The sequence below is a fragment of the Cebus imitator genome, unplaced genomic scaffold (assembly GCF_001604975.1).
Source record: "Cebus imitator isolate Cc_AM_T3 unplaced genomic scaffold, Cebus_imitator-1.0 Scaffold33, whole genome shotgun sequence".
NCBI classification, from domain to species: Eukaryota; Metazoa; Chordata; class Mammalia; order Primates; family Cebidae; genus Cebus; species Cebus imitator.
This window is the reverse complement of record NW_016107348.1, coordinates 3620479-3638855: the sequence shown is the minus strand read 5'-3', so window position 1 is coordinate 3638855 and position 18377 is coordinate 3620479. Positions and strand designations below refer to the sequence as shown.

The 18377-nt window shown below is 45.5% G+C and overlaps 1 protein-coding gene across 10 annotated transcripts in view; it reads left to right on the top strand.

The window, feature by feature from the left end:
• RGS8 (regulator of G protein signaling 8) overlaps positions 1 to 18377 on the top strand; it is a 41513-nt gene that overhangs the window by 9458 nt on the left and 13678 nt on the right. For 4 of the 10 annotated variants that reach the window (XR_005199439.1, XR_001823823.2, XM_017524488.2 and 1 more), the window contains exons 2-5: positions 1982 to 2094; positions 3182 to 3255; positions 7888 to 7989; positions 8821 to 8885. Coding sequence is in view for 8 of the 10 variants with exons in the window: in XM_017524488.2 (XP_017379977.1) it covers positions 2089 to 2094; positions 3182 to 3255; positions 7888 to 7989; positions 8821 to 8885 (247 nt within the window). In the remaining 2 variants the exon portion in view is untranslated. The other 6 variants (XM_017524489.2, XM_037737058.1, XM_017524490.2 and 3 more) reach the window with 6 other exon arrangements.

Below are 18377 nucleotides of genomic sequence, written 5' to 3'. Positions count from 1 at the left end.
ACTGGGAAGTGCAGAGACCGGCAGGATAGCCAGGAGGCAGGAGCCGGGCTTGCAATCACTGTCTTCCTGTAAGAAATGTGAGTTGTGGCCAGTTGAGGTGTCTTGTGCCAAGTCTCCAGCTAGCAAGTCAGGAGCAGTAGCCGGAAAAGAACCCAGAGCTCTAAGCCCGGGGAATGCAGCATCCAAGGAGATGAAATACTTTCTCACGAGCACGTAAACCTGCTTGCCTTCTCCGTTTATTGATTTCAGGAAAGAAGACAATGCTAGAACGCTTTACTTTAGGTTGAACTTAATTTTCCTCCCTGAAATTATGCTCTGACCTGTTCGGGAGATTATGCTGGTGTTTTCTCGTGAGAGGGGCGTGTGCTAGGTCTGTGCTTCTCAAACTGCGGTGCTTCGTGATTGCTCCTTGGCGTTTAGGCGTGTTTTGGTTAGGAAAAAAAAAGCTTGGACTAGTTTTAATTTTCTGTTTCCTCGTGTTATTCATGTCCACGCACACTTGTCCTTCTGCTCTTCATATTCCTGTTCTTGCTTTTACATTTTTCTTGTTTAGTATAGCTCTTCTTAAACCTTGGACTTATTGACTTCCTGTGACCATATTATTTCTCCAAAGGCTAATTGAAGATTCTGATGCCTGGTTAACATTGATTAGTGTCCACTTACGACTCAGGCCCATTTGCAGTCCTGCTGTCTTTCCTCGGGGCCTTTACCCCCTGGATACTGACCCGGGCAGCACGAAACTTGGAGGCCTTTGTTGCACTGTTTCAGGGCTGGTGGGAGGTGTCCAATGACAGCATTACCTTTGTGTTAAAGTGAGGAGCATAGCAGAGGCTGGAAGCGTCAGGTCTGGTGCCAGATACCAGGTCTGCCGCTTTTCAATGACCTGTCTCTATTTCTCCATCTGTAAAGGCGGGGCGGTGGGGGTGATACAGGTGTTGGCTTTGTAAATTTGTTCTGAAAATTAAATAGATAACTCAAATGCAATGTTGGGCATCATGTCTGGCACATACTAACTGCTCATTAAACATGAGCTATGTGGCTTCACCTTATTCTGTAAACATATCTTGAATCAGGGGAGTCCTTATCAATAGGCTTTTATTCACCAGTATATCTGTGTACCAGTTTTTTTTATGGTGCAATGTACGAAGAAAATGTCCAGAAATGAAGGGTTCTCTTTCTGCTTAAGTTCTAAACCCCGGTTAGCAACAGGGTTCAAGAAAGGGGTAATGAGAAATGAGAAACTTTTCTTTTGCTTCTCATTTTGTAACACAAAGTTCCCTTTCTTTAATAGAGGGGCACTGTGGACGTTATCAGAAAGAAGCAGTGAGTCATTGTGGAGGCAGCATCAGAATTTTTATTTCGTCTTATCATCAGGCAGTGAGTAGTTGCAGCAGAATCGTTTCACTGAGAGAATTCAGGTTATGCACCAATAGATCTGCCAGGAAGACGGGGTCCTGGTATGATGCAGTAGAAAGGGCTCCCTGTTAGAGTCACGAGACTCACATTCTGGTCCTTGCGCCTCCTCTGGCATGTTGTGTCGCTTTGATAAAGGTACATCACCTTCTCTAGCCGCAGTTTTTTTCGTCTGAGGGTAATAATACCCTCTCTGATGATGGCATAGGATTGTTGAGTGACAACATATGAAAATGCTTTATATATTTATAAAAAGGTTTAAAAAATGGAATCCATTTCCATTATTATAAAGCCATCACTTTCTATTGAGGTTTCTGCTGCCTTCAGGGTTTCAGAAGTGACTTGCAGCAAAGGTTATGTGTCTTTGGAGCTAGTTCCTGAGTGGGAGTGTAGACTCACCCTTAGGGACGTAGAGGATAACAAGAAGGCAAGCTTGCTCCCAGGGTGGCGGTTTGCAAACTTTAGCATGCATCAGAGTCACCTGGAAGCCTGTTTACCGTCCCCAGAGTTCCTGATTCTGTAGGTCTGGGGGTGGGGCCTGAACATTTGCATTTCGGATGCTTCTCAGGTGATGCTGACGCTGCTGGTCCAGGGACCACGCTTGGAGAACCACTACACTAGGGCAAACAGGAAGAGAGTCCTCCTTCTGGACTGAAGCAGGCAGTGTGAAGACCCATGTGGGTAAGGCGGTTTGGAAGAAAAAAAAATGGAAAAGACAGAAAAATAGGGATATTGTGCAGATTTGGCGGAACAAAGGGAAAAATCTCACTCCATAACAAATGCAAGTAGGGGGAAGTTGCTAGGTGATGGATGAGGGAGAGAGGTGAGTTTCTACTGTAGGAAAAACCAGGTGAGAGGCAGGAGCATAGAGTTGGAAATATGCATGTTTGGGAAGGCAGAGGAGGTGGAAATTTCTCATTAAGAAGTGGGGAGTGGCGTGGTTGGCGCTGGTTAGGGTGGGAGTGGAGACGAGCTGGGGGAGAAATGCCTCTGTGGAGTAGGGGGCACAGCTGAGATGTGGCAGAGGGCTAATTTCAGGGCTGTGTGGTTTGGCTTGGCAGTGCAGCACAATAGAAATTGGGAGAAAGGGGGTGGAATTTAGATGTGTGACCTGCCCCATAGCTTTCTTGCTCTCTGCATTTATCACATCACATCACACCCAGCAAGACAGCCCCCCCTCCTCCTGGCTCATTAGGAGACTTGATTTGGAGTGGCTCCTGCTGTCAGCAGCTGTCTGGGGCAAGATCTTTATGCTCCCTGCTCCCGGTGCAGCAGCCAACCTTCAGCCAGCAGCGGAACTCATTAGAAGAGGGCCCCCCTGGACACTTGATTTTCAGCTCACTGGTGACTGGAAAGAGTTAATACCTATTCTTTGCTGCCCCTTGCACAGCCTCTGGGCGCAGTGGGAGGCAGATGTGGGCTGTGGGGACTTCTCCTTGAGCTGCAGCCAGAGGAGCTTCAGGTTAGTGAGGCTGGGCTCAGCTCAGGGGCACCTCCTGCATCCTGCCAATGAGGATGGGCGTGCAGACTGTGCCCCGGAGCTGAGCTGCCGCCCGCTGGGTGTAGGCTGCTTCAGTATTTACTGGATGTGACAAGCAGAGAGAAGAGCTTTCAGCTGGGCTGCTTGCTGCCTGGCTCAAGTGGTGGGAGGTGTGTTGTGCATGGCTGTGTGTGTATATGTGTGTACGTGCGCCTATGTGTTCATGCACACATGCCCTTCACTTGCCGAGGATTTGACCGCTAAATGAAAGATCTACTTTTTCCCCAGAGCGCCTTAACCCGCAGCCTCTCTGACCATCCAGTGGGCAAAGACCCGCAGGCCATGAGGACTGGCCAAAGACAGTGAGTATTGCCTTTGCTTTTCTCTTTCCTCTCCAGGGTGTCTGTGTGCACCGATTGCATTATCCATATTTAATTAACTTGCCTCTTCATGCATATTGATTGCTTTCTTCACGCTGAGTCTCTAGTTTCTCTCCCCATCTTTATAAACCTTTGCTCTTTGCTTTTAACCTTGGTTTTATTCTTGAGTATCCTCTCTTCCCATTATGTCTCATCCCGTCTGCCCCGACGCACCTGTGACTTGATGCCCACCTACGAGGGCGCGTGCACTGTGGGGTCAATCACACCTTTGAACTTCCTGGGCCTTGGGTAACTTCTGACTCTCCTAAGTCCAGGGCCAAATGGGATAAAAGCCCTGCTGGGATGGACAAGGCAGCTGGGTCAGAGTGTCCTGCTGATTCTTATTTAGTGGCGCCTGTGGCTGAGTGCACGAAATGGGTAGTGGAGGGTCTGAGCAGCAATTTGGGCAGTGCTGGATCTGAAGGAGAGAGACAGGCATCTGAACAGCCTGGGCAAGCCAGTGTGTGCTGGCCGTGGGATGGGAAGAGAGACAAGGCAGGGACAGAAGGCTGGGGGATTCCCTGACTCACATGACCTTGCCTGCGACGTAGGTGGGCTCGTCTCTTGTTCCATTTGGCTCTAGGATAACAAAGGTCCCTGAACGGGTTTCCCCTTCCCCTGGGGCCATATCCCACAGCAAGAGGCCTAGGTGTCCCAAACACGACATCTAGGGACCATCACAGCTGCAAAGGCTTTGATTTCCCAACTTCTGGGCAAGCAGATGTAAGCCCGGTTAGGAGAAAGGTTAAAGAAATGTCCCTGTGATGATGAGTATTTCCACACAGTCTCACCAATTGTTTTTTTCTAGTTTTAACAAAGCGATCTTTTAATTTTATTAATTATAGTATTACTAAAGAAGCTATTTTTAAAAAGCACTTGTGAAATGTCCGTGGTAATATAAAAATAATTTAAATGGTGTAGCTCACATAGGAGTCGTATCTATCTAAATTAGGTTTCCTTTAAAGTGGATTCTATGTTTGGTGTCAGAGTTCCCCAGGGGAGCCCTTTATGGATAGGCAGTTCTCCTCACGTGTTTCTTCCTATCAGAGTTCTTCTGTGGGAACAAAGGATTTGAAGCACTGAGAATGGAATCCTCAGGAGAGGAAGACTATAAGTCAGTCAGCTTTCAACCTCCATGACCCCTTTTCCTCCACACTCGTGTCCTTCCTGCTCCGTGTCAAGAATAGGCCAGTCCCCAGGCTGAGGAAGGTCATGTAGGCTCCGTATGGGCAAGAAAGGGCGACTTGCATATTCATTTCTTCAGCCTGCACCTGTGATCCCTGTAGAGGAGCAAGCCTGTGTGGTGCCTGACAAGCCTCTCTTGGAGTTCCTCCAACCTCCCTCCCACTACCACTTTCCTGAGTCTCCATGCACTCCCACCTGGGACAGGTGCCCTTGGAGGGAGGCAAGAATCAGAGCAGCATCCAATCAGATTATTTTGGAGCAAGTACTCCCCCACCCCCCACCAAGCCTGCTGGCCGGTCACTTGGGCCCCACTTTAGTAAGAGAAAGAGAACAGTAAATTTTGGTTTGTTAGACCCACGCCTCCCCTGAGGCACACGTCCCACTTTATTTTTGATGGCCAGTGGTTGGGGAATCCGGAACTCCTAACCAACAATCACCAACACGAAGCCACCAACAGTCTATTCTTGTCCACTGTTGGTTTGTCGTTCCTGCTAAGGGCAAGTGGACATTGTGGGTCCTGGTGGGGATGTGTGGGGAGGTGTTCTGTTGGCCGGAAGCCATCTGAGAGGATGTGTAGTGCAGTCAGATGAGAGAGGGTGGCCCCTCTTACAGCAGATTCTTTGATTTTAGGTGAGAGGACGTGCAAGGGTAAATTCCTGAGCCCCGCAGTCTTATTTCCTGCCCTGACGTCCCTGCAAACCAGCCCAAGGGTTAACCGTAAGCGGATGCCTGTATGGCGGCCTTACTGATGCCACGCAGGTAATGAAATCAATGGCCTGTTTTCTTGCCCCTGACCCTTTCCTCTTTTCTCCACCTTCTCAACCCCTTTGCTATTTGAGCCTGGCCCAAGCCTTCGGAGCCCATGTGTGGTCCACTTGCATCTCTCCCCATAGGCCTCCTGTGTGAACTGCACGGTTCTTGTGTGTGTGCCTCTTGCCTGTGGTCTTAGACGCAGGACCTGCCTTAGCTGAAGCCCTCCCGTCGACCGGTGGGACAGCTTGGCAGGGACTTACGCGATGGAATGAGGGCCTATGCATGAGCTTGTATGGAGCCATTTAGGGATCTCTGAGAGTTCCTGGGATAGGGCTGCAGAAAGGAGACAGAGGAGGGAAAGCCTTGTTACTCTTTTAAAAGTATCCTTAACCTTTGACTCTTGCTTCTGCCCTCATTATTTCAGACTTAAGAAGATTATCACTGAGGTCTTAGCTAGGAAGAAGAAAAATAAAATCATTTTGTCCCAAAGAATATTTTGTAGAAGATTTTTGCAAACTATTTGGGAGAATCACAGTTGTCTTGGTAACAATTAGCAACCATTACACTGGCCCCTGCTAAACCTTGTTAAATGGCTTGTGTGGATTTGCCATTTTTTGGAAGTCCTCTTGATTGGTCTTGGAGGGCAGTGACCTGAGTGTTTTATGACTGGTGATCCTGAGGCGTGAGGAATGAACCAACTCACTGAAAGTTGGGCTCTGGTCTGTGGGGCAGCCTGAGCAGGACCTTTACTTGAATTCATGGAATGCGATGACTTGAGTCCTTAATCAGCTGCTCACATGGCCTGCCGTCAGGCACCCTGCAATTTGCAAGCGAGAGTGGACATAAGACGCCCACTGTCTCAGGAGAGAGCATAGCGCATGGCAGTAGTCAATGTTTGGAAATGTGGTGAAATGTATGGCTTCACAATGTGGCCTGGCTGAGATTCAAGGTGGGAGCAGTGGACGTGCAGGCCCAGTTTTTTGCAGGAGAGAGGATATTTCTGGGAACTTGAATGTTCCAGCCCTAAGAGGCTCTTCAGAGATGTGCTATGGAATACAAATGCTGTCCATCCCTGCCAAATATAATACCATCCCAGCAGACATTTCTTGGATAAGATTTCTGTGAACAAAGACAATTACCAGGAATGAAAATCCATTCGAAGTAAAAGAGATCCAATTGGATGATCCCTAAGGTCTCTTCCCACCCCTAGGAAAAAGAGGAAGGAAAGCTAGGCCAGAAGGACACCTTTCAACATGCAGAATGGCCTCGTCTATGGCTCTTTCTGTGGCCAATTGTTGCCAATGTGCAAGCAGCAGTTCCCTTTTCTAAGTCACTCTCAAATCCTGATTTGATTATGCTAAACCCATCCCACTTACCTTTGCCCTCAATACAAAAAGTTGTCATAGTTAAAGGTCAGGGGTCAGCGAACTTACTCTGTCAAGGGCTAGAGAGTAAATATTTTCTGGTTTTGGGGCCATGTTGCAACTACCCAACTCTGCCCTAGTAGTTGAAAGCAGCTTTAGACAATTTGTAAACAAACGGTGGTGTTGTGTTTCAATAAAGTTTTATTTGCATACACAGGTACATTTTAGGGCTATAGTTTGTCAACCTCCAATTAAAGGTTAACAGAGGCTACCTGGGCATGGTGCCTTGGGCCTGTAATCCCAGCTACTCAGGAGGTTGAGGCATGAAGATCACCTGAGGTCAGGAGTTTGAGACCAGCCTATGGAATATAGCAAGACCTTGTCTCTAAACAAAAAAGTTAAACATATAACAAATGTAAAGTGGTAAACAGAGGCTAATGTTGGGAGTCAGAAAGAGATATTAGAGTAACTTCTCATTGGATCTGTTACCAGAGATAACTATTTAAGTGCCTGATGTCATTATATGGGTCCTTTGGAAAATAAAACACATGAGAAATGTAAACATACATGTTAAAAATTTAATTATGCTTTTTGAGATAAGCCAAAATGTAAACAGGAATACACGAGCTTAGTCAGGCAAGCATGAGAACTGACATTGATTCTTAATTGCTGATTGTACCAATTACTCTTCTCCTTACCTGCAGGCATCAATCTTATGGGTTGACTATAGCTAGATTTGTGGGATGAGTGGGGAGAACCTGAGTTGGAATTGACCTGCCGTGAGGCCCCTACTTTGTGCTCTAAGACTCTGATATGCCCTGCGCACCCTGCAAACACCCTCTGCTCCCGCTGTGGGTACTCCTTCTGGGTCTCTGCAATCAGGAGCTGCTGCTGCTGCTGTTACTTTGTCAACCTTGTGGAAAAGCAAAATGTAGATTGTTATTTTGTTATCACTATATATTTTTTTCCCTACAGAGAATCCTAATTTAGAAATTCTTCCAAGCTAATGACCTTCATTGACTTACCATCAACTTGCCGTGTCAGCTTTAAAAAGCATTAAGCCTCTAGGGGGTCGGGTAGGGTACCTGTGACTGTTCAGGTAGTTACTGATTCTCTAGGTGTTCTCTTCCTGTGCATGAAGGCTTCAGAGACCACCTGGGGAAGGGTGGGGGCAGTGCTGGCTCCCGCAGCAGCAGCTCCAGGGGCCCTGTACAGAGCTGACAGCTGTGATCATGAGAGTTTCCCCGTCCTTCTGCCCCTGTGCTTGTTGCAGGAACAAAGGGATGAGGACCCGACTGGGATGCCTGTCTCACAAGTCAGACTCGTGTAGTGATTTCACAGCTATTCTTCCAGACAAACCCAACCGCGCTCTCAAGTGAGTAGTACGGCCACGTGCCATTCCCTGGGTAATATGACAAGTTATATAGCTCCCTTCTTTAGTGAGCTGCTGACCAGATGAGCCACAAAAAAATTCCTGTCTCTTGGCAGCTCCTTTTATATCCCTGGATGTGAGTGAAAGGAATGTTTATTTTCCTTTTCAGGATGTATAGCTTAGTGATCCAAGAATGGGAATCCTCTTCTTCCTAAGAAAGCCATATCATCCATCACTCACAAAACTGTGGGTGGTAAAGGATACTTCTGGTTCTTCTTAGTTGTCAATCTGAGCTCTCAATGTGGAAATAAATGTTCAAGCTTACTCTAAAAATGTGTTTAGATTCAAGTAACCTGAATTCAGCACTGCTGGTGCTGTATTAAATGTCATTGATGTTACCTTGTGTAACCTTCACAAAACTATGTAGTGGGCATCATTATCCCCACTTCAGAAGTGCAGAAATTTAGGTGACAGAAAGAGATGGAGCTGGGAGCTGAGTCTAACTTTTCTGACTCTAAGACCAATTTCTTTCCATTGTTACCTCGACACCTTTAAATCATGTACTTACTTAGCTTTGTTCTTTAGACTAAAAGCCAACAGACAGAACTCACTGGAGTCCAGCCCTGAGGTTTTTTTTTTTTTTTTTTTCTCATCAATTTCTTAAGAATGCACAAATTTACAGTGACAGAATGGCAGGAATCCAGGTACAGCCTTCATCTACTACCCCCCACTCCCACATTGTCCCCGTTTGTTTTCCTGAGCAAATCTTAGTGGTTGTTAAGGGCAAGGAGGTTATTTCAGAAACATTCAAGAGAGATATTTCTTTTTTTCTAGGAGATTATCCACAGAAGAAGCTACGAGGTGGGCAGATTCCTTTGATGTGCTTCTCTCTCATAAGTGTAAGTAGAATTCAGGTCACGTCATGACAAATCATCCATTTAGTGAGAGTTGTACCAAAGGCCTGTGATGATCCAGGTATGTACTAGGTGTTCCAGACCTCTGTGGGCCCTCTCTCACAGAGCCTCCTGCCTAGAGGGACATTCAGAAAAGAAGATGAATGACTTAAATGCAGTGAGATGAGGGCCTTCTTTTCTGTTTTCTGGGTTCAAAGTATGATCCCAAGAAGCCTTTGTATTCTCAGCAGTTTTAACAAGAGAGAGTTTAGCTTAGGGGTTTGGAATGATGGGCTTACTTGGGAATGCAAGATCTTGTTTATAGAACTGAATGGCCTCCCCCCAAATTATGGGAGAGTCGGGCTATGCATCAGTCAAATGAATATTTTGTGCATTTTATTGTTCACGTGAGTTGACAGTTTTTGAGTTTTACTGTTGCTTTTTGTTTTGAGGGTTTACTATCCCAGCTGCATTTCACTCCTCAGTTTCTTACCGAGTCTAAGTTTTACTAGAACATAACTTCTGCTATCCTTCCTGTTCCATCCTTCCCTTCCTCATCTGTAACGCCTTTTGTTTCCCACAAAGGCAGACATAGCTGTGCATATTGCGGTGTGGAGAGGGCAATTTGATGTCAGCCAAACTTTTCATCTCTTGCTTTTTCTCATCATGTGCAAGTTCAAATTCACTGGGCTTTGAAACCAGTGACATTTACTACCTGGGCATGGCAGAGCATGGGTGAGGAAGAGAGAGGATTTTGTAAAGAGAAAGACTTCAAACAGACATTTCATGCCCCTCTGAAATATGTCACAGTGATATTAGAAGCCCTAGCTGATCTGGGAACAGAAGGGCTGCTTTTAGTTTGGAGTAGTGTTTCCCCTTAATTGGAGAAAATGGTTTGGTACAATTAAATCAAAGGCATTGGGAGGGAGTCAGACCTGTGTTCTTGATTTTGACTCAGTGTTGTTACTAAGTAGTGGGGTGGTCTTAACAGAAATCTCAGTCTTCAGATGTCTTTAGAAGTGATTTTGCTTTCAATTTGCTGGGCAGTTCCCTCCAACTATGCTGCTGATCCAGATAAACTAATTAATAAATACGTTTGACTAGATTTTAAAATTAAACGCAAAATCTGAGAATAAGTACATATTGTAGCAAGTAATTTTGTGAGACAAATAGTCATTTTAGTACTCTGTGGATTGCACTTAGGAAGGAAAGACAGCATTGATTTAGCATATGTAACATATGGCTATGTCCCAAACAGCAAGCTTATGTGATGAATTTGCCAAGTTAATGGCAAATGTGTAATAATATTTAGGATTTTCAGTAATGCTATTTTTTTTTGTGAGGCCATTCTGACTTTTTTTTCTGGAGTGACATTAAGCTAAACAAGTGTCACTATCAATTTACACCTTATTTTCTGGCTGTATTTTATTCAAGGTCATCTTGAAGTTTGGTTTCTATTTTAGCCTCACAACTGACTCACTTAGTTCAAGTCCCTGAGGCTATTTCCTCATTCTAAAACGGGGATGGAAATGCTTGCTACCTGTCAACTGAATATGAGAAATTTAATAAGAGGACATGTTATCAAACCGCATGTTCTCACTCATAGGCGGGTGTTGAACAATGAGAACACGTGGACACAGGGAGGGGAGCATCACACACTGGGGTCTGTTGGAGGGTGCCAAGAGAGGGACAGAGGGGGCAGGGGGAGCAGGGAGGGATAACATGGGGAGAAATGCCGGATGTAGGTGACGGGGGGATGACGGCAGCAAACCGCCTTGCCATGTGTGCACCTATGCAGCAATCCTGCATGATCAGCACGTGTACCCCAGAACCTAAAGTACAATTAAAAAAAAAAAAAGAGGACACCTTTAGTTTATTTCAGGTTCTCTACTTAAAGGTATTTTATAAGGATATGGTGGGTTTTTTTTTTAATGATACTTTTATTTATCAAATGCAAAATAAATGTGCCTTGAGAATAAGATTTCAAATTTTGCTGTCAATTGTTAATAATAAGTCATTAGTTTATGGTAGTGAAACTAGTGATTGGAGGCTTAGGGTTAGATTGCTGCAGTAGCAAGACCTAGACATTGAAGAGGTTGAATTTTATTTGTCTGATTTGATGACTTTTAGATCTGAAGACGCTGGGTTCTGCTTCTGTCAGGAATGCTTTTGGTTTTCAGGAGTGCAATGTCGGTTTTCTGAGATGGGGACTCTGATAAGGCGTTACAAGCTGACAGGTGCAGTGACTCAGACCTATAATGCCAGCACTTTGAGAGGCTGAGGCAGGAGGATCACTTGAGGCCAGGGGTTCAAGGCCAGCCTGGGCAACATAGCAAGACCCTACCTCTAAAAAATAATAGTCATAACAAATTATCTGGGTGTGGTGGCATGTGCCTGTAGTCCCAGCTACCTAGGAGGCTGAGGTGGGAAGACCGCTTGAGGTTAGGAGTTCAGGACCAGCTTGGGAAACATAGTGAGACCCTGTCTCTACTAAAATAAAAAAATTAGTGAAGTGCGATGGTGAATGCCTTCAGTCCTAGCTACTTGGGAGGCTGAGGCGGGAGGATTGCTAAAGCCCAGGAGGTCGAGGCTGCCGTGATCAATGATCACACCACTGTACTCCAGCCTGGGTGACAGTGAGACCCTGTTTCTTAAGAAACAAAACAACAAGCTGATACCAGATTGCTTCTTTGTAAAACTACTGCAGAAATAGGCTTTTGGAACTTTGGAGTTTTACGACCCTTCTTGGAGTCTGATGTTCTGTTTATACTTCTGTATAGTAGAGAAGTAAAAAGCCAATGGAGTGAATGTCTTTGAAAAGAAAGGGGTCTTTATTCAGGACTCACGGGTAGAATTTCAAGCTTTTAGAATTTGAACATGTACTCCCCTGTGAAAGCTATGGAGTAGTCAGCCCAGGTTATCTTGAAGGATGTTGACAACTTTCTGAAAGTCTAATTAATTTGGGTTGGTATTGTGACTCAATTAGGGCGGATTAAGCTTTTCCAAAGGGATTGCACGTGTGCTGGTCTCTTAGGAGGGACAGCGTTGATCAGAGGTTTGCAGAGCTTGCAATTAAGACAACATGTCCTAAGAAGTGAAGAGTGAAGAATCCCTGAATGACTGATCTCCAAAAAAAAAAAAAAAAAAAAAAAAAAAAATGTACATGAATCTAGAACCCACTCCCTGGTAATTGTGTATGTGTAGGCAGCTGTCTCCCCTAAGTTTTCTATTTTGGAAAATACAGATGATTATTCCCCCACCCCCCATTCTCAATCTACAGAGCATCTTTGCCATCCCTGTTCTGTTGAGTGTTTTGGGTACTCATTTATGTTTAAAAAGATGTACTGAGTGCTCATTTTGTGCAAAATCTATGGTAAGCAGCTGGATGAGGGGAAGCACAAAGATGAACAAGGCACAGTCCATCCCTGGTGGAGAATGCAGCCTCCGAGCGAACGGGCATGCATACCAATAACACAGGAAACAATGCAGTGTGCTGACTACATGCTGGGCGGCCTCAAGATTCCAAATAGAATCCTGACATAAGTGCTCTTCTTCAATTCCATCTTGTCAATATTAGAAGACCTAACTGATCTGTGGGCAGAGGCTGCTTTTGGTTTACAGCATGGTTTCCACTTAATTGGGGAATGTGCTTTTGGACAATTAGGGAAGAGCATTGTCTGGTAGTCAGCTCTGTGTTCTTGATTTTGACCCAGCTCTGTTACTGGATAGCTGGATGATCGGGATGGAGTCTCTCAGTCTTCTAGAAAATCTGTTTCCTCAACTATACAATGAAGGATCTGGAGTAGGAGGAGGTGTCAGAAGCTGGATCCAGGATGCTGTCTGCAGCAAACAGAGAGGCTGGGCAATAACCAATCACCTTCTGCAGGTGGCTTGACTCAGCACTGCCTGCAGGGTTATGTAAAATACTGCTTCAGAGCTGAAATGGCTCCAGCCACCAGAAGAGGGGCTATGGTACCTGTGTTAAAAAGCTTCTCCGCTCCTTGGCTGAGCTCCTCATAGGCTGAAATCTCAAGCAAAAATAAAGCAACTTTGCTATTTTTTAAATCTTAGAATTTACAAAATCAGGAGGGCAAATATTTGGAGCTGTTTTATTTCCAATTACGTTTGTTTACAAGTGCAGTAGAAAGTGGAAGAAGGCCTTACCGAGGTCTGGGAAGTAACCACTAGCTATGAGCTCTTTAAAAATAAACAAACAAAAAACAACTAACAAACAATGAAATTGAAATTGCCTATGGCTTCACTCAATAGGGAAGGATTTCTAATGTGCGTTAATTTGGCATCTTTTTCCTGTTCACCAGTAACAATGAGGCTCCATGTCTGTGAGCTGTGCATGTAGTCTGTTCCCAAGAGAGTGTGTGTGTGAGACAGAGTGTGTACATTCAGGAGACTTTTTGATCTGCAGCTCAGACCCAAGAAAGCAAAGATCCCTTGTTTATGGAAGATCTTTTCTGACAGGTCACTGAGAAATGGGCAGGAAATGGTGTGTACTCTTCTTTATTCCTCGTGAGGTTCATGTGAATGTTTTTTATTTGTTCAGCTTTTAGTGGGACAGTAAGTCCTGAACTCTGAGTTGGTGCTCCCTTCTTCCCCTTCGCTCTCTCTCTTTCTTTCCTTCTTCCCTCCCTTCCTTCCCTTTTTCTCCCTCCCTTCTTGCCTCCCTCTCTCCTTTGATACTTTTTGGACATAAAAAGTTAGATTTATTCCAGCTTTAAGATGAAGGTGAAAGCAGAGTTCCCTCCTCTTTCCTCTCACTTCTTTTTCTTTTTTTCTTTCCTCTCACGTCTTAAGTGTGATCGCATACGTGGGTGACTGACCACCTCACCCCAGGCATTTACTTGGTACTTAGCCTTGTTTTGCTGTTTGCACAGAGGATGGAGGGTCTCCCTGACCCGTCTCTGCCAGGCCCAGGAAATGCTGGGTTAATAGATGGTACAGTTGAAAGCTCTTCTGCCTTTGCAGAGCTGCTATCTATCTCTGAGAATAGGAAGCCAAAAGAGAAACTCTTGGTTTTTAAAAATTAGCCCCTTTGGAGATAATGGTTGAGATATAAAAATATAATGACTTGAGCTGGTCACACAGCAATCAAGCAGAAGACCCCAAACAAACAATCAAATAAACAAATATTAAAATTATCAGTTCATGAAATTTCTTAAGTTACTCATCTAAACGGCCTTAGCTCTAGAACATACAGTTGAACAGTCACTGCACAGCCCTCCTCACAGCCCTCTCCAGGCCAAAATGTTCTAGAACAGCGTAACTCCAAGTGGGGTCCAAGGGAAACAGCACCAACATCTGCTGGGAGCTTGTGAGAAATAAAAATTTGGGGGTCCTCTCAGACCTAGTGAATCAGGATCCCTGGGGCAGGGCCTTGGGGATCTTTTTCCCACAAGCCCTCCAGGAAGGTTTATACACATCTCAGCTTGAGAAGCCCTGTTCTCAAAGACCCGTGAGTAAAACCAGGAATCTGGAGCATGCTGCTGGGGCAGGTGGCCCGTGCTTTCCAAGAAACACACTAAAGACTGTATCTCATATGGAAGCTTTCCAAAATGCTCAGGCAGCACAACCCTAGTGGTACATCGTGTATCCCAGATTCCACTTATGTAGGGAGGAGTGTTCCATAGTAAATTAACAAATAGGCAGGTGTGCTTTCTGAATATATTGAGAAAAAGAGTCAGGAAAAGATGTGCAAAGCAGAGATGGGTGAAAAAGAAACTTCTTCACTTCCTTGCCATCATCTTCACGTTGTTATAGTTTGTACTTGGACCCGGAAATGTGGGTGCATTTGGTCTTTATAGAAGGAATGCCTGAAATATTTTAGGCAACTATTAAAAACCTGTTGAAAGAGGTCGGAATGAAAGCAACTGGACAGGCTTCTAACCCATTCTGTTATGTGACCTTATTCTGATTACTTAACCCCTGTGAACCTCACTTTCCTCATCTGTAGAAGGGGAATGATGAGACTTACCTTGCACAGTTGTGAGAGTTCAGTGTGATCACTGTTCTGAAATGCTAAGCATGATGACTTCATAGAGGCACTCAATTAAAAACAAGCTATTCTAATTATTTTTCCTCTAACATAATATTAAGTTCATTGAGGAAACATGCATTTCATGCCTCTTATATACCAGAGATAGTGTCAGCTTCTTGATCTCACAGACAGCTTGAGTTTGTGGATTGCGGGTGGGATAGAATTGCCAACAGGGCTTCTTTGAATCCCATTATACTTGTCCCCTTTGTCTCATGAGATTTTGGCAGCCCCTCTTCAACCTTCCCCATGCATGTGAGGGAGTACCGTTGAGGATGCAGTATTTATTTATTTATTTTGAAACGGAGTCTCGCTCTGTCACCAGGCTGGAGTGCAGTGGTGCGATCTCGGCTCACTGCAACCTCTACCTCCTGGGTTCAAGCGATTCTCCTGCCTCAGCCTCCCAAGTGGCTGGGATTACAGGCATGTACCACCACACCTGGCTAATTTTTGTATTTTTAGTTGCAAACCCAGGCTCTCCTTTCTTCCGCTACCACATCCTAGGCATAAGAAACCATGCAACCTCAGAGATCACCATTTCTTTGTGTCCAGTGTAGGGTTTGATCATAGACTCTCTCGTGTCCTTTCTGGTGCAAAGACTTTAACAATCTTCAAGTCCTAATACAACTATAATAAATCATCTTGCTATGTATATACTAATGAAGTAGAGATCATTGAAGAAAATTACATTAATCACACTACTGAAGTATAATTACCATATCAAATGCTTGCCAATAAAATGTCACAACTGGAAATAGTTTGTTCTCTAAGTAATCTCCCTAAATAAATCTTACTTAGCCCCAGTTATTTTTAAAAATTTTTTGAGACAGGGTCTTGCTCTGTTGCCCAGGCTAGAGTGCAGTAGCATGATCATAGCTCACTGCGGCCCTGAACTCCTGGACTCAAGAGATCCTCCTGCCTCAGCCTCCTGACTATTTGGAATTACAGGTGCAAACCACTGTGGACACTCCAGTTATTTGTTTAGAAACATTCGTTTTACAGATTTCACAAAAGAAAAGCTTTGATCCTGATGCTATTCTCATCACGAATTTCAACGCAGTGACTTGTTTCTGGATCAAAGAGGTTTTGAGATCACCATTAGTATATGTGTCCTGGATTTTAGAAATGTAATTTCCATTCTTCTCTATCTGGTCTTGGAACCCATTCACCGGCTTATTTTCTCCCGTTGTTCAGGGATACAAGAGGACTCTGGTCTTTGGGACGGCATGTTGTTGTTGTGACCTAGTATTTTTCCAAGCTTGGGAACTGCGCTAGGCTCAAGCCCACCCTGATGCCAGCTGTATCAGGGCTCCCGGACCTTCAACTGTCACCTAAACTCCACTCCCTGCTGTACCAGCTGCACTGCTCATTCATAGCGACCCAGTTTCCTTTCTTATGTAAGCATCCTCCATCAAAGAACTAGAGGGAGAAAGCCAGCCGCAGGCAGCGTGTACAGCCGCGGCGTGTTCTTGGAGGTTCTGTGGATGCTCAGGTAAATGCCAATATTCTGCTCACTGTTCCCAGAATTCTGGACACAAGCTTTTCCCTTCCTGCCACTAGATGCATTATCAATCTAAAAAAATGTATTTTTCTTAGGACCGTTGGCTACTTAAAGGGTCAAACATTGAAAACCAAAGTGAAATAAAAATGAAATGGCAAAGCGGCAGGTCCTTCTGTCATTTCTCTTCCAACTCCTCAAACTATTCCCCATCTCCTTGCCTTTCAGTTACCAGGAGCATGTTGTATTGGGTGTGTTATGTTCTACACGATGACTCCTTAAGCCACTGTTATTCCTTAAGTACAGGAATAATAGTCACTAACCAGGATCGAGCAATCACTGTCCATGTGTCAGGCCTGCATGTTGTTTACATGGATGAACTCACCACATCCCGTAACCCTGTGGTGAAGATGCTGTCAGGACCTGCATCTTACAGGTGAGAGAACTGAGGCAAAAGAGGTTACGTCTCTTTCCCAAGCTCATACTTAACTGGTGTGAATTAGCGCCAGGACCCAATCCCAGACAGAACAGCTTCAGGGGTCAGGGAGTAGTCAGTCACTCTTTCCAGCTGCCTGAGATCTATGGGGGGGAATCTAGGGGAGGGGGACTCCAGTTACCTGAGTCTAGAGGAGGGAGAAGGGATCTGGTGTGCATGGGGCCTTGACAGAGGAAACACACCTAATGCAAAGCATGTCACCCTGAGAGACGCTAGGAGACACGCATGAGACTTTCAGAGATAAACCAGTGTCCTGTGTTTGAAGCCAACTACAGTTCATGGACAAGCAGAAGGGTCCTGGTGGAGGGAAAGAGGAAAGATAGAGAAAGAGGACAAAAAGGAAAGAGAACAGAAGGCCGGCAGGGTGGGGCCGGGAAAGATGCTGTGGAGTCAGGGAAAGGAGCCGGCGAGAAGCTCGCTGGGAGGAAGTGGGAGGGAGAAGCTGCGGAGCTGGCTCTGTTCCAGGCAATAGGCTAGGATTTTACGCAGTGGTGTTTGGATTTGTTTGCTTGGTCACAGAAGCAGGAAAGGTGGGCCAGGTGGGTGGTCTGTCCACAGAAGCCCGCTGCTGCCATCTGCTCCGGGCAAGAGGAGGGGCTCCTGCAGCCATGCCATCTACCAGCTTCTCACTTCCATTGTTCAGACTCAAGTGTCTCTTTGTTCACTGACCTTCCATGGCCTGCTTTGCTCAGTGCAGGCTGTGGGAATATAAAAAGGGTTGGGGGAGATTGGGGCTGAGAGGGGTGGGCATAGAAAGTGGGTGAGCGGAGGAGGAGGGCTGGGGCAGGTGCAGTCTGCACAAGCTTTTGTGATGTGTATCTATTGGGGCGTCTTTGCCACAATCTGTGCTCTGTTGCATCTCAGGTCCAGACCCTCCCAGGAAGGGCCCCTTCTCCTTCCTTAGATTCCTTCCCTTACAATTCCAGGCAACTTTCAAGTAGCTTGTTCTCTTTTGGTTTCCCTCCCACTCTCTCTGAGCCCGCGCTGGAAATGCAGGCCACCACATTTTGGGCTGAGGCTGCCTGAGAGAACATGGCATCTTTACAAGGCCACTCAGCTGTTCGTTGTCACAGCATCCCCTGACCATGGTTGTGAAGGATGCCTTTCTGCTCACACTTCAGCTCTTTTGAAATGAAAAAGCCAAGATAGGGTGGGCTGTCAGTGCTGTGGGAGAGAAGAGACTTTAGGCAGGTTCCAAGTTATTGGTGGCACCTAATGGCCTCAGTTCTCGCCACAGAGAAGGTGACAGCAGGTGTCCTTTTGCTGGAGAAGCTCCAGGTCTGTGAGCCAAATGGCACACTTGCTAGGCTGTGGCACGTGTGTGGTGCGTTTGCCTGATTTGGGCTTACTGTCTATCTCTCCTTTGGAGGTCTGCCAGCGTCACCACAGGAGAGAGGAGAGTGGGTCGGAAGTCTTGCAGATGTGTGTGCAAATCCACTTCTCACCTTTTACCGGCCA